The 16,236-nt window shown below is 47.0% G+C and overlaps 1 protein-coding gene across 2 annotated transcripts in view; it reads left to right on the plus strand.

Moving 5' to 3' along the window:
* ABCC12 (ATP-binding cassette, sub-family C (CFTR/MRP), member 12) overlaps window positions 1-16,236 on the plus strand; it is a 72,433-nt gene that overhangs the window by 16,662 nt on the left and 39,535 nt on the right. For both annotated transcript variants that reach the window (XM_011952600.1, XM_011952599.1), the window contains 6 exons: window positions 206-379; window positions 1,163-1,310; window positions 5,635-5,783; window positions 8,598-8,705; window positions 10,753-11,031; window positions 15,236-15,307. In XM_011952600.1, the coding sequence (XP_011807990.1) occupies window positions 206-379; window positions 1,163-1,310; window positions 5,635-5,783; window positions 8,598-8,705; window positions 10,753-11,031; window positions 15,236-15,307 (930 nt within the window). The remainder of the gene's footprint in view (window positions 1-205; window positions 380-1,162; window positions 1,311-5,634; window positions 5,784-8,597; window positions 8,706-10,752; window positions 11,032-15,235; window positions 15,308-16,236) is intronic.

Raw genomic sequence — 16,236 nt, forward strand, 5'->3', positions numbered from 1 at the left:
GATGATCAGCCCTAAAAGACCAGCCTCTCCAAAGTGGTACCACAACCCGTAAAACTCATCGTATTGGTCCCCAGTGACCCCTTCCTGCTTTAGAGTAGTTTTTCTCCTTTCTCCCTAGATGCCCCCAGCCAGTCTGAAAACCTTCATTTAAAGACATGTTTTACTGACTCTTCCAAAGCCTGAACCCTTGTGCTTTTCTTTGCAGGTGCTCAATATACTGTCAAGTGATAGCTATTCCTTGTTTGAAGCTGCCTTGTTTTGTCCCTTGCCAGCCACCATCCCGATCCTAATGGTCTTTTGTGCGGCATACGCCTTTTTCATTCTGGGGCCCACAGCTCTCATCGGGATATCGGTGTATGTTATATTCATCCCCGTCCAGGTAATGGCAGGCTTTTGCGCTTCTAACTGCTTTATATTTGCATTTCACACACTTTCACTGAATCGGGTGGAAGGCTGCATTTCTGGCTCATGAAGCCTGTGCCCCATTTTGTACTCACAGATTTATTTCCTTTGGCACAGGGTAGTTTTTGTTTGTTTGTTTTTTGTTGTTGTTGTGTTTTTTTGTTTAGTGACAGGGCCTCGCTCTGTCACCCAGGCTGGAGTGCAGTAGTGCAATTGTAGCTCACTGCAGCCTCAACCTCCTAGGCTCAAGCAATCTTCCTGTCTCAGTCCTGCCAACTAGCTGGGACTACAGGTGCATGCCACTGTACCTGGCTAGTTAAAAAAAACAAATTTGTAGAGATAGGGTCTTGCTATGTTGTCCAGGCTGGTCTCGAACTCGTGGGCTCAGCCCATCCTCCTGCCTCAGCCTCCTGAGCAGCTGGGATTACAGATGCAAGCCACTGCACCTGGCCACAGTGAAGGCTTTTAAAAAATTTGAATTTGAATGCTCTGGGAAGTGGAATGCCTCTTCAATTTGTCAAAGCCCCCAGCACTCCCCTTGAGTCCTGGCAATTCATGCCTTTCTATCACCTGCCTGACCCCTGCGTGGTGTCCCTTAGACAGCATGAACAGCCACAACTCAAAGGAAGAATCTTGGCTGAGAATCTCAAGCCAACTTCCTTTAGAACTTTTCCTGGCACTTAACTCCCATCTCTGGATTTTTAGGCCAGCTGCAACTCAGCAGTTCTCTCTGAAAACAGTGTTTGTACCTTGATTTCAGATGTTTATGGCCAAGCTCAATTCAGCTTTCCGAGGGTCAGCAATTTTGGTGACAGACAAGCGAGTTCAGACAATGAATGAGTTTCTGACCTGCATCAAGCTGATCAAAATGTATGCCTGGGAGAAATCTTTTACCAACACTATCCAAGGTAGGACAAGAGTAGCTGCTTAAAGAACCACTTATCTTGTAGAATATGCTCTTCTTTTTTTTTTTTTTTTGAGACGGAGTCTTGCTCTGTCGCCCGGGCTGGAGTGCAGTAGCCAGATCTCAGCTCACTGCAAGCTCCGCCTCCCAGGTTTACGCCATTCTCCTGCCTCAGCCTCCGGAGTAGCTGGGACTACAGGCGCCCGCCACCTCGCCCGGCTAGTTTTTTGTATTTTTAGTAGAGACGGGGTTTCACCGTGTTAGCCAGGATGGTCTCGATCTCCTGACCTCGTGATCCGCCCGTCTCAGCCTCCCAAAGTGCTGGGATTACAGGCTTGAGCCACCGCGCCCAGCTTAGAATATGCTCTTCTAAGGGGTTCTTAAGGTTCCCAGGGCCAGGCATTCCAGAAGGAGGCTGAGGGGACCCTCTGAGCTGCTCTGCAGGTCAAGGGATTTTTCAAAGGATTATGGAGATTTAATAATAGAGCCAGGCATCTGGGTTCTGGTGAACCCAAGGGTGAGTGACATATGGTTTCTCTTTCCTGGGGCATGTGGATCCTGGTCCTGGCAAGTTACCTTTTATAAAAATAATCCACTAAAATATTGTGAGCAGGAAAAAAGCTGTCTCCAGCTATTTCCTTGACTTAGAAGACATCTACACACACATATGCTCACACACATCCAGGGTTACACAGACCTCTTTGCCTGCAGCAGCGTCCCTGTGTTTGGATGGTTCACTGACTCAACGCTCCTTGGGCAGATACGAGGAGATGCATATGTAGTTTTACTTTTTTTAAAGCTGATATAGAAACTATTTCAATCAAATATAAATGCAAATCTAATTGCAGGGACATTTACATAATTGCTGACATAGACTCAGGTGGTTCACCAGTTAATGATCTGAACCACTGTTACAATTGACTCTCTGGATGGACAATGACACTTTTGCACCAGCATGGAACCGGACCAAAGCTGTGTATCTGCACTCTAGGGAGTGGCTGTAGAGCACCTGCTTCTGAGCTGGCCAAAGGAAGTGCCCCAGGTTGGGACCCCAGCAGCACTAGGGGACCCCCTTTGAAGACCCTGAAACACATCCTCACACTCTGAGTTCACGTCAGTGCAATTTAATTTGATTTGATTAAATTTGTTTCCATATGATTTCAATTTAATTTAACTTGTCAATTTAGTTCAATAAATATATATCAAGTTCCTACTGTGTGCAAGGCCATGGGAGCTACACAAATGAAATGAAAAAGGATTCCTGCTTTTACGAGTAAGGGAGGATGAGATAACTTAGCTCAAAAATAGCCACGAGTTTGTTGGCTGTACCTTCAGAGTATATCCGGAAGCCATCTGCTGCTCTCCATTCCACTCCCACCCAGTCCAAGCCAATATCCTCTCCCTCCTGGACTATGACATCTAGGCCCTGCTCCTGCCTTCCCCCTCCCTCCTGCAATCCACTGTGCACTCAGCAGTCAGAGTGACCTTTAAAAAATGTCAATCAGATCCTGTTCCTCCTCTGCTGGAAAATAGTGGCTTCTTATCACACTTAAGATTATTCAAAGTTAGGTCTTTGGAAGGAAATCCAAATTCTTTCATATGGCCTGTTAGGTCGGACACGATCTGAACCTTGGTGACCTCTCTGACATCATCACATTCTACCTTAACCTTAGGAAACTCAGCTCTAGCGGTGTCTGCCTTAGTTTGTTTCTAGAACCACACGCCACACTCATTCCTTGCACTTGCTGTCTCTTTTGCCTAGAGTGCAATCCCGCTGGATGTTTACGGTGACTTTTCTTGACTTTATGTCTCTTCTCAACGTCCAGAGAGGACTTCTGGGCTGCAGTTCCAAGCATTTCCATGCCCTACCTCTCAATCACTTCATCCTGCTCATTTCTTTCAGGTCACACAACACAATTTGTAATTACTTAATTGTTTATTTCTTTATTGTCTGTCTCCCCCACTGGAAGAGGACCAAGACCCTGTTCACTCCTCTATTCTCCAACCACAAGTGCAGCACCTGGCATACAGTAGACATCAGGTTTAAATGTCTTGAGTGAGTGAACACATGAATTCACGTTATTCTATGGGAGAAGTTGGCGAAAGTGCCACAGGAGAAACAGAGATGCTCCATGGAGGAGCACGCTGGGTTGGGGAGACTGGGAAAGGCTTCCTGGCAGAAGTGGCTTTCAGGTAGGCCAGAGGGATAGGACGGATTGGGACGTACAGAGAACTGGGGAGGAGGAGAGGCCTGGAGGTGGAGATAAGAGGGTGCTCTTGGGGACGAGGGGGTACTAGATGTTCTTTAGGGGAAGGGCACCTGGATAGCAGAGCTTGGATCCCAGGAGAAGTGGACTCCAATCTGCCCCGATCACTGAAAAGGCAGTTACTAAACCCGCGAAGACAGTTTTCTCTCCTGTCAAAAAGGCGTAAAATAGCAGCCTCTCTCTCATCACGCAGTGGTGAGGATGCTCTAATGAGAAAGTGCCTGTGAAGTGTTGAGCAGAGCACCTGGCATGTAGTGATCACTCCATTAGAACATCTAGGGCTGTCCTGTGTGGATGTGAAAGAGCTTTTGCAGAGGAGGCTGGAATTGGGGTTGAGGAGAAGAAACAGCAGGTGAAGGAGGCTTGAATGTAATTTGTGAGCTCTGCAGTGCCGTGGGCATATTCTGGACTTAGGAAAGGGAGAGTACTCTTGAGTTTTTGTGTCTATTCTTGGGACACCAGGCAGGTGCCTTCAGGCCAGCTCATGTGTTTTGTTTCTCCCCTGCTGTATAGTATTTAAAAACATTTTTTCAATTAGTCTCCAACATTTTAAAGTAGGGAGATGTCTCACAAAAATCTGGACCTCCTGGGAGGATTGCTTGAACCCAAATATTTGAGACCAGCTTGGGCAACATAGGGAGATCCCATCTCTGCAAAAAAAAGTTTTTAAAAATTATCTGGGTGTGGTGGTCTCAGGTACTCAGGAGGCTGAGGTGGGAGAATCACTTGAGCCTGGGAGGTTGAGGCTACAGTGAGCTCTATCATGTCATTGTACTCCAGCCTGGGTGACAAAGCAATACCCTGTCTCAAATATAAATAAATAAATAAAAATCTAGACTTCAGACTTTGAAATCGTTGATGATCTGGTTGTTATTGGACCGAACTGGGGCCTGCTCATCTGGCACAGTAAAGCCAAATATCCACGCTGAGGTTTTGCTACAGGAGAAAGAAGGGCCTTTATTTGCTGTGTGCCAAGCAAGGAGAATCAGGCAGTTCATGGTTAAGACCTGACCTCCCCAGTGGCTTGCAAGCAAGGGTTTTTAAAGGCAGGGGTCAATTTCAGGAAAGCAAAGTTACAGGCAAAATCGTAACTCACACATGGAGATTATATGTTGGTTTGGTCTGAAAGGGTGGGATATCTTAAAGTAGGCAGCTTATAAAGTCATGGGTAGATTCAAAGATTTTCTGATTTGCATCTGGTTAAGGAAGGGAAGCTTTGTCTGAAGATTTGGAGTTAGCAGAAAAGAGCATTGGATCCGGCCGGTGGGCATGACCTCCTCCAGGCCCCTCAGGAAGAAATTTAGAACAAAAACTGCAGTCAGAGTTCTGTCCTCAGCTCCCCCATCTCTGAGGTCTGTGTGCCAGTGGATCAGTTGGATGGGGGTCCGGGTTTTCTGAAATACAACTCAGGGACATATGTTAAGATGTAATCCTTAGTTTCTATAGGGAGCCAAACATTCCTGTGACTCTAACTTCCTTGGCTGTTGTTTCAGGCTATTGTTACCTTCTTGCTTATCAAGTTGCTCATTTACTTCTCAGGGTTAGCTGGGTGCCTACAATTTCCCTTGAAGGAACTCAAGATTTTCCTTTGTTTCCATACTTCCAGTTGGTGGGGAACAGGCTCCTAGGAGAGGTCCCTGCTGCATTTCATGGTAGCACCAGCCTCCCCTGACTGAGAAGGGGCTGCCCCTTTGATTCTCCTCTCCATTCTGCTGCGCTCTAGAGCCCCGCTCTGGTCTTCCCTCCCCTCTGGCCCTACTCCCTTCATTGATGGTACTTGCCTGGCCCTTGTAGGCACCTGAGCTTATGACTCGTGACACACAGAGTGTCAGGGCTGGAAGGGACTTTGGACACCATCCAGTTACGGCAGCTGACAGGTACCGAGCTGCGAGTACCTGCTGGGTTTGTGCCCGGGGCTTTCTGTGGTTCCTTTCATTTAAACTTCACAACAGGACTCATGAGCACTCATCTGGAAGAGGACCAAGTAGGGCTAATACATTTCATAATGCTAGCATTCAACATGCAAAATGAGACCACCTTGGACGGTGTTCTATTTTGCAGATATAAGAAGGAGAGAAAGAAAATTACTGGAGAAAGCTGGATTTGTCCAAAGTGGAAACTCTGCCCTGGCCCCCATTGTGTCCACCATAGCCATCGTGCTGACATTCTCCTGCCATATCCTCCTGAGACGCAAACTCACTGCACCCGTGGTAAGAGCTGGCTTCAGATTGGGCCTCTTTCACACCTTGACCCTGGGAAGTCCCAGATGGGAAGCCCTCCCTACCGTTGCTCAATACGGGCATTGGGAGCATCCAATCACAGCAGGCCACAGGATGCGACTTCAACTCCAACTTTTTTTTTTTCTCTGAGACAGATTCTCACTCTCTCTCCCAGGCTGGAGTGCAGTGGCATGATGTTGGCTCACTGCAATCTCTGCCCCCTGGGTTCAAGCAATTCTCCTGCCACAGCCTCCTGAGTAGCTGGGATTACAGATGTCTGCCACCACCACACCTGGCTAATTTTTGTATTTTTAGTAGAGACGGAGTTTCACCATGTTGGCCAGGCTGGTCTTGAACTCCCAACCTCGGGTCGTCCACCTGCCTTGGCCTCCTGAAATGCTGGGATTACAGCGTGAGTCACAGCGCCGGGCCAACTCCAACTTTTAAAAACAAGTGCTTGGGCTGACAAGGGGCCCAGGAGAGCCTGACAGCGATTCTTATCATGTCCATGGCTGGGCCAGGGGTCAGAGTTAATGTTGGAATACAATTTTAAGTATGGGGAAAAAGATGGAAACCAAACAAACAGTTGGCTATTTTATTTATTTACACTACAAGAAGGAGAGTTTGAGAAAATTTTCTCGGAGGGAGGAGGTGTAGGTATTGGGAGAGGCAGTGGTGTTGGGGTCAGAGTCTGGGCTTAGGAGCCTGGTCGGCCTCGTTTAAATCCAGACTCTGCTACTTAGTAGCTATGACTTATATCAAATCATTGAGCCTCTCTGGCCTCGGTTTTGTTATCTGTAAATGGGACGATAATAGCCACAATCAGTGCTGTTGTGAGGACTGAATCAGTTATTTTGTGTAAAGCATGTAGAACCATCTCAGGCTCTTAGGTCCTATACAAGTGTCAGCTATTCTTCTTAACCTTGATTCTCATCTGGGCCAGGCAAATGAGGATTGAAAGCCTTAGAGGGAGAGCTGGGATGAATGTGAGATGTTCAAGTTCTTTACAAGGGGCCTGGACATCCAAAGATAAAGAAATGCTGAGCTACAGGGAAAATGATTCCTGGCTTAAACAAAGAAAAAACCAGCTAAGTATTAAACTAAGTAGTTGGAGGAAAGTCAACAAAGGCAAGAAAAAAATGAGAGAGAGAGAGAAGGAAATAAGTAAGTTCGTAGAGGAAGAATTGCACCTAAAATCAGGGACCTCACGGGGGAGGAAAGAGGTGACATTTGCAAAGCCAGAATAGGCTTGCTGAGCCATCCTTTGTGGGATGCCTGCCCATGACTGCCCTGTGTTTAATCCCATTACTGCCCTGTGTTTAATCCCATTACTGCCCTGTGTTTCTTGGTGAGTTGCTTTTATTTTATCTGGTTCTTCAGCAGACAATCACTCACGCACAGTTTACTTTGACACACTTTCAGGCCTTCAGCCCAGCTGTGAGCCCAAAGCCAGATTGAATGACAAGGATACACCAAGGCTGGATGTAACACTGCTCAATTATTGTGACTTTCTCTGATCCTAGACCAAAAGGAAAACTACTTTTTTTTTCTCCAGGAACATATCAAGCAAATCAAATTGAGTGCACATAGTTCATATTTTCTAACATGATAGTTTAGAGGGAATCTATACCAAAACCAAATTTGCAAAGCTCTGGGTCCTTTGGATTCAGAACTGGTTGCAGTCACTTCCTCTGCTAGGGTCATGTCAGGAGTCCGTCAGCTCCAGGGTATTCAGTCACATCAGGCCACCCATGTGCTCTGTCAGCCAGGCCTGGGCTTCCTGAGCCAAGGTGGAGCTTTGGGACCTGGAAGAACTGAATATGAGGATGTATTTAGGACCACATGTGATAGAAGCGTGTTTCATTATCCTCTTAATGAAGGGACTAGGATTAGTTGAAGCCTGGGGCCCTGTCCATGGGGCCCATTTAACAGCAGGCAGGATCACTCAGGATTTGATGAAGAAAGTTGTATTATCAATTTCTTAAATGGGTAGCTAGGGAGAGGCTGCTAATTACAATTCGGACAGATGAGAAGATGAAATTGGAGAGATGAAATCATGCACCCCTGGGGCACCAACCAAAGGGAGAAGGCTTGTTTTCATTGAGGCTATAGAATATCAACTACCCACTATGCAGGGCACAGCAAGGAAGGCCCCGTGAACAGAGGTGACTTTTTATGGGGAAGGATGGGGGGAACCAGAGTTGACCAAAGGCTCTCAAATCTGGCCTCGTGTGGTGCATGGGGAGGCAGGGCATGGAGGCTAGGTCCTGGGAGCAGGAGAGTGAGGTCACCCTCCAGCTTCCCCCAGGTGCAAGCAGGTCTCTCTGGGGAGCTTCCAGCCCCATCTCTGAGGCTGTGGTGTCGTGTATAACGTGAAGATGATGCTGTAGCTCCAAAGGGTCAGATGCCTCTGAAGAACTGAGAGCAGGGGGTGCTTTAGGACAATTTGCCTGGGCTTCAAGTGAATAGTCTAGATTCAAATGAGGATGCAGTGTGGATGGAGATTGCCAAATGTATTCTGTTAGTGGCCTGCCTCAGACCTCTTCCCTTCTGAATCAACAGAGACAAGGGGATATACTTGCCATCGTTTTGGTGAAAATCCCAAAGCAAAATAGATTAAGATGCTGCTGTCCCCAACTGGCCAACCCACGGTTTCTGAGCCACGAAATGAAAAGATTGTTCCTCTGTGCATTCCAACGATGCTGCCATTTCTCATCTGAGCGAGTTTAATCCCCATGTGTATAACAGTTTAGAGCCAAGGTGACTTCTCCTTCTAAACCCTCATACTTCTCTTTTGTTCTTCAGGCATTTAGTGTGATTGCCATGTTTAATGTAATGAAGTTTTCCATTGCAATCTTGCCCTTCTCCATCAAAGCAATGGCTGAAGCGAATGTCTCTCTAAGGAGAATGAAGGTATAACTAACCCTGGATGAGTAGGGAAGAGAGATCTCATTTTGGGGTGGGAAAATGCTCAGATATGTGGAGTCTATACCAACCTGCTGGAGAGCTGGGTCACTTGTTGAATTGACACTGGGAGGAGGGCATCCATTCAGAGTTAGATGAATAAATGTGTATGAATGACAGAGCAGGCAGAGTTTTACAGGTTGTCTGTAGGAATGATGAGCTAGAGTCTCTGTACATGAAGAAGATGTTCCTGACCCTATTTTCCTTAAACAATCTATACATCCTAAGTGTTCCACAAGTGAGGTTGGTTTTGTACTGAGTCATCCCCACTTTACCTAGTTTGTCCTTTGATGGGCATGGTGATGGAAGTGATGAAGAGGATGTTGGGGTCCCTACATTTATGCACTCATTTCGTCCCTTTATTCATTCATTTATTCACTCATCAAAGGTTTACTTTGTGCCTCCTATGTATAAGACATGGGAAATGCATATATAAGGAATAGAGAGGCTTTGTCCTCAAGAGCCTCTGTTCCAGTGTGGGACCAGGCACTCTAAGAATCTCTATACATGATAAGGATATAAGTGACATTTGAGAAGGGCAAATAAAGTGGTTTGAAAGTTCATCTGAGGAGAGTAAAGGGAAGAAGGGCATTTTGTCAACACAGAAGCTTGTTCAAACATCTCTGAATTGATTGAATGATCTTACTCACCCAAGTCGGAAATCCGGAAGTCATTGTAAGCATCCTGGTTCATGCACCCCTCTTTTCCCTTACCATACACATCCAACCAGTCAAGAACCCTGTTAAGTCAACCCCTGATTATGGTATTCTCTCCATTTGAAGGGGCGCCATTGTAAGATTGGATTGGAAGGTGCACTGTTGAGTTATTACTCTTTGAACAAAACATAAGAACATCATCACATTAATTGCATGTATTATGATATCGAAAAAAATAAAGACGCTTCTTAGACTAGATAAAGGGTGGCATTTCTTGACTCCTCAACCTTCACTCTGTCCCTACTGCCATTGCCTTCAATCGAGGCCTCCCTCATCTCTCATCTGGTTAGTGCAGTGATTTATGAACTAATCCTTCTTTTTCTAACATTCTTCTCAAGTCCATATAGCACTCAACCCAAAGAGAGCTGTTAAAATACTGGTCTGATTACCAATACTCACTCTCACCTGCTCAAAATCCTTGAACCCTTGTCCCCTCCAGGCTCTCCATCTGTGCGTTCTCAGTTTTGTGTCCCCCTCCCTTCCCAACTTGAACTCTGTGCCTCAGTAATCCTGAATTGCTTGTTTCATGCCGCCACCCCAACAAACCATGCCTTTGCAAGCTCCTTGCCTTTGCCCATGCTGGGCCCTCAGGTAGAATGCTGTCATCCTCTTTCCCTTTCTCATCTCTGCCTGTACAACACCTGTACAGACCCTGCTCAAGCACCAAGTGCGTGGACCTCGAAAATGAGAAGCCAAGTGTCCCTTCTCTGGCAGTCGCAGTTCTTTGTCTTCATCGCATTTTATAGAAACAATCCGTGCGTGCTCTCATCTCCCTCCAGACTGTAATCTCTTCAAGGACAGGAACTGTGCCTTATTTATATTTGCATTTCTGCTTTTACCCCAAAGTCTGGCACATGGTTAGGGCTTAGCAAATGCTTTGTCGAACTGGACTGAGTGGCCTAGGAAGAAGACACAGCAGAGATTGAGCATATGACCTTGGTTTCATAAGCATTTAGTGCCAAGCAGTGAAGTCCACTGCCCAAAGACTGGTAAGACCGACTGTCTTGGGCACAAGGGTGAAATGTGGCTGGGATCAGTATTCTCCAATGTGGGTGACCCATATAGGCCTTGTGGTTAAAGAGGCAACTGTCCCAGATAGCATGAGCTAGTGGACTATTTCTGCTGCAGCTTCTCCTGGGGGAATAATTTCAGAACCTTTTTCCTGGATGTGCTGGGTTAGAATGGCCAAAATTGTGATTTGGGGTCATTAGGAGATATACTGGGATGATTCTTGCAAATGGATGACATCTGCTCAGTTAATTTTGTCTCTTTAATCTTAGAAAATTCTCATAGATAAAAGCCCCCCATCTTACATCACCCAACCAGAAGACCCAGATACTGTCTTGCTTTTAGCAAATGCCACCTTGACATGGGAGCGTGAAGCCAGCAGGAAAAGCGACCCAAAGAAAGTGCAGAACCAGAAAAGGCATTTATTCAAGAAACAGAGGTCGGAGGCATACAGTGAGTGGAGTCCACCAGCCAAGGGAGCCACTGGCCCAGAGGAGCAAAGTGGCAGCCTCAAATCGGTTCTGCACAGCATAAGCTTTGTGGTGAGAAAGGTGGGTGTGTGTTGCACAGGTGTGGCCTCCAGCCCTCCTCCTTGCGTTGCATAGCTATGGCCTTCTCCAGGTCTGATACAGTTCAGTTAGAGCTGAAGGTGGTGATGGGATGTCTCTAACCAGAGTCCCTGTATTTTCCCCTCAATTTTAAAACTACGTACATGAACATTGGAGGCCCTGTCTCCAAGTGTAGAGAAGACGGTGGTTATATTCATTCTGATTTGCAGTACTTGCCTTAGAGTCAGTTGCAATTTTGAATGAACAGTCCACTCCAGGTGGCTAGGCTTGAACTGTCTAGCTTTCATAAATCCTTTTAGATTTGTTCTCTTTGTGTGTGTGTGAGACAGGGTCTTACTGTTTTGCCCAGGCTGGAGTGCAGTGGTGCAATCAAAGCTCACTACAGCCTCAAACTCCTGGGCTCAAGCGATCCTCCTGCCTCACCCTCCCAAGTAGCTGGGACTACAAGCATGCATCACCATACCTGGATAATTTTTAAAAATTTTTTATTTACCAAGAGAAAGAGGGATAATTTTTAAATTAATTTTTTTTTTTTTGGTAGAGATGGGGTTTTGCTATATTTCCCAGGCCGGGCTCGAACTCCTGGCCTCAAGTGATTCTCTGTCTTGGTCTCCTGGGTCAAGTGCTGGGATTACAGGCATGAACCACTGCTCCTTCCCTAGATATGTTCTTAATTTCACATTGGAATATTACGATAGATGATAATGACTGATAATTTTGAACACTACTGTTTACCGGGTACATAATAAACTCACTTAACCACCCCAATAACCAGGCATCATAACTGCCCCCACTTGATGGTTGAGGAGGCTGAGGCACAAGAGGGTTAAATAGCTTGCCCAAGGTCACATAGCTAGCAAGTGGCAGGGGAGGGTTTCATATCCAGGGCACCTGGCCTCAGAGTCTGGGCTCTTAACCACCAGGAAATACTCCTCTTGTAAAAAGCAAACTGAGATAACAAGCAACCCAGCTAAGGGCTAAGCCAGCCAAGCCAGCCAGAGTCTGTTTGTTGTTCTCTTCCCTCAAGATTGGGGGATGGAGATTTCAGGCAACGCTGTGGATTTAGGGAATGTTTGGCCTCCTCCTGCATCTCCTGCATGCATCTCTTTTTTGCTCTGGGAACTCAGCAGCACACTCCCAGGGTGACAGTGTTGATTTTGCTGCAGAGGCCTCAACATTAATCTTGTGCCTAGTATTTTAATCTCTCATCCTGTTGACTCACTCTTTCCCTGTGCCAGCACTATAGAAGGAGAGGTTCTCATTTATTATGCAATGTCAAGCTCAATAGCTGGTGTGAGAATGGTACCTCTTGTAGCTAACAAGGCTGTCTGCCACGGATTCATTGGAAACGATATTTGGTTGGCTGAGTGCAATTGAGCTCAGATTTCAGCGAAGTCCCACCGAGTGCCACCTACTTTGACTTCTCGCCACTCTCCCCGTCGAGCACCTGACTTCCCCCACCCTGCCTTCCCATTTGCCTCTAAGAGGCCTCTGTGAACTTTCCGTGTTCTAAGGACGCTGCTTTCTGGCCACACAATGGCTTTGCTAATGTGCTATTCCATATGTTGGTGACTGTGGAATTCCTGCCTCAAGATGCGGTCAGTGTTTTGTGTAATAAATTGAAGATACAGTGGGGGCAATGCAGTGTTGCCTCTGGAGCGGTGGGGGCAATGCAATGCCTCTGGAGCCTAGGGGACCGCAGTTCCAGGTGCAGCCACTTCCTAGCTGCTTGACTTTGGACATCTTGCTGAAGCTCCCTGAGCCTCTGTTTCTTTACCTGCACCATGCATTTCATAGAAGTACCCATTACACAAGGTGGCAGGGGGAACTCAGATACCACATAAAAATGCCAAGCCCATAGTAAGTCTCAGCTGATGTTAAGTATGATTGTTGCCTTTTTCTTTAACAATTATGCCCAGCTTAAGTGCTGCCTTCAACTGTTCTACATTCAGGACATCCAAGTTTTTCCAAGTTTAGCTCCTCCTCAATTCCATCAGACTGGATCCTCCATGGGGTCAGGGTTTTTTGTTCACAGTTATGTGCTTATCCCCAAGCCCAGCCCCTGGCTTGAAGGTGGCCAGCAATGTTTGTTGAGAGAATCATCAGAGGATACAGGCCTCATGGATTTTCTGCTGAAGACAAGGATGAATCTAGAAGGCTTCTTACTTGGCCCCAAGAAGTAGACAGGACTCAGAGGGCAACCAAATACCTGGTGAGGCTGCATCACATCTGCGGTCTCTTTAATGCCCCAGTTCCTCGAAGTCCATTTAGGGAAATTAAATAGATCCAGCTTCATTTCATGAGGCAGGAATTCCAGAGTCATCGGCATATGGAATAGCCCATTAGCAAGCCACTGTGTGGCCAGGAAGTCCTTAGAACGCGGGAAGTTCACGGAGGCCTCTCGGAGGCAAATGGGAAAGCTGGGTGGGGGAAGTCAGATGCTCCATGGGGAGAGTGGTGAGAAGGCAAAGTAGGTGGCACTCAGTGGGATTTAACTGAAATCTGAGCTCAATTGCACTCAGCCAACCAGATTTATATCCATGTGGGCTCCGCAAGGGCAGGGAGGCATCTGTGTGGATCACTATTTTATCCCAAGGTGCCTGGAATTCAACAAAGACCTTGTTCAAGGAGTTATTGATGACAGGCAGCAACTCTCATGTGCTGAGAGTGGCAGACAGGGGATGTACCTTTCTGGTCTAGCTTGGGGTGGGAAAAAAGCCATATTTGGCCCCATGTTGGGCATCTTTGCCCTAAGGGATTGCAGGGAGCAGGCCTACATGAGAATGTTCTCGGATGCTCCAAGTGCAGTATTGCAATATCTGCTTGAACACAAGAGTGGGCATGCTTCCACATCAGTCTCCACGTGGGCTGTTTGCCTGCAGTGCTTCTCCCCAGATACCCCATGGCACCCTTCCTTACCTCCTTCAGGTCTTACCCAAATGTCACCTGTGGCAGATGCTGTCCCTGCCCATGTGCCCTGGACCTCTAAGTGTTTCCTGGCCATCTTCCAACTGCCTTATCCACATCTGTGCCCAAGGGCTCTGCACACTTCTATAAAGACCTTCACAGAGTAAAGAGCAGCCCTCAAACAATGACTGCTGGGGCATCAATACCCCACCTCCTCTGCCATTGGGTGGGACAAAGCTATAGTCAGTTCCCCAGAGTTTCCTCCAGTTTCCCTGCAGGGTTGAGTTCCGTTTGCCTTCTGTGTAGGATATTCTGTTAGGGAGCTGACCCAATAGGCTGCCCTTGATAGGCCACCTTCCCTTTCCTGTATCACTTCTCCTCTTCCCTACTGGAGTTTCCTGCACCTTCCAAATGAGAGTGTGACTTTCATTCAAATCCTTGATTCAAGGTCTCTTTCTGGGAAAACTCAAGCTAAGACATCTACCTTTCCAGTAAGGCTTTCCTTGTACCCCCGAGCCTCCAGCCCACTCCCTGTCTCTTTCCTGCTTTATTTTTCTCCATGGCAAGCAAAGATGTGCCTGCCCCACATTTAATTTATCTTGCTTCCTGTCCATCTACCCCTGACTACAAGGTAAGTTTCATGAGGGCAGACGCAGGCCATTGCCTGTTGCGTTCATTGCTGTTCTTGCTGGTGGTTGGAACAGTGCTTGGCACATAGCAGGCTCTAATAATGATTTGTTGGTTGAATTAATAAATCTGGAGCTGTAGAATGTTAGAATAGTGTAACTTCTCAGTAGTTCCAGAGTGAGTTGTTATGGTAGAGGATTCCATAAAAAGAAGATTTTTGAAAAGCCCCTAGATCTCCACACTTCAAAATGTACCCTAGTCCCCCTGGGTTGTACAGCCTTTTGCATCCCATTAGATTTGCTTTTCTGGAGTCTGAGCACAGAATAGCCTTCATGTTCAAGGCCTGTGGCTCCCAGACCAGCACAAGGCTGTTTCACACCAGTGATCTTACATGATTTCTAGAAGCCCTCTGGGTGCTTGGTTATGCCACACAAGGGAAAGCACTTAATTAAGACTCACATTCCTGCATCCTCCCAGGCTGTGTATATGTGGGGCTGGGGTGGTGTGGCTGCAGCTGCCATGCCCCAGAGCCTGCAGTGACCCATTGTTCTCCGCCTGGCCTGACCAGCATAGTTTGAGAGCAGCACCTTTGGGCCAGACCCTCTAAGAAGTGGGAGAGAGTAACTGTGTCCTATCTCTGTTTCTTTGACAGGGGAAGATCTTGGGAATATGTGGGAATGTGGGAAGTGGAAAGAGCTCCCTCCTTGCAGCTCTCCTAGGACAGGTAAGCTGTGTGATGAGTGCTGTGAGGATGGAACATTAACATGACAATGAAGTGGCTCCCTTCTGGTCAGGTGTGGTGCCATTAGAAGAGTGGACCTAGCAGATGGCCTCGGTCGCACTGGACACTGTGCATGTGGTTCACGATCGTTTCTGGGAGGTTAGTGCGCTCAGCAGCTCCAGGCCTCTGGGCCAGATGAGGCTGAGGTTTTCACAAACTCTTGAGTTTGCCAATGAGGAGGTCTATTGAATGGCGATTGCCTCCTTGCCTAAAGCTCCATCTTGGTCAAAGGAAAGACGGGTCCATAAACCCATGGTTTTCTCCATGACTTGGGCTGCCCTGATTTAGAAATGCCAGCAAGGCAGCTTGGTGTGGAAGGACTTTAGAGTCAGGAGCTCACAGTGACTATAGATGTATTTTATGCCTGAACTAAAGCAGCTCGTGCCCCCAGCTTCTCTGCAAACCTTGGGGTAGGAAGAGGGAGGGGACTTGGGTCCTTGTCCCTTCTCTGCTCCTTCTAGTTGAGTGACCCCAGGGAAAATGGCCAAGCCATTTGTAGTTTTCACAAACCTGTATGTCACCATGGTTTCTACGTCACATCCCACATGAATAAGCTTTGTGGGAAAAAAAATGCTAAGTCCTCTTTCTCCCCACTCTGCTGTTGCTAAAGGGAAGTTTGTGAAGCTGGGATTGCCTCTTTCAGGAAGAGGTCAGGGTACTTCTGAAGAAGTGGAGATTCCAGAATCAGGTGGTGGTGGGATGTGTCTCATGAGTTTTAATATGAGTGACTTCTTTTGGCCTCAGTTGACTCATCTATAGAAAGAATGACAACTCCTTCCCTGCCTGCAGGTGGAGGTGGGGGCTGAATCAGATGAGTTCCTGAGGTCACCCACGCTCTAAGAGTATGTGCCTCCATGATGAGTCAGCGGGAG

Source organism: Colobus angolensis, unplaced genomic scaffold (genome assembly GCF_000951035.1).
Source record: "Colobus angolensis palliatus isolate OR3802 unplaced genomic scaffold, Cang.pa_1.0 Scaffold343, whole genome shotgun sequence".
NCBI classification, from domain to species: Eukaryota; Metazoa; Chordata; class Mammalia; order Primates; family Cercopithecidae; genus Colobus; species Colobus angolensis.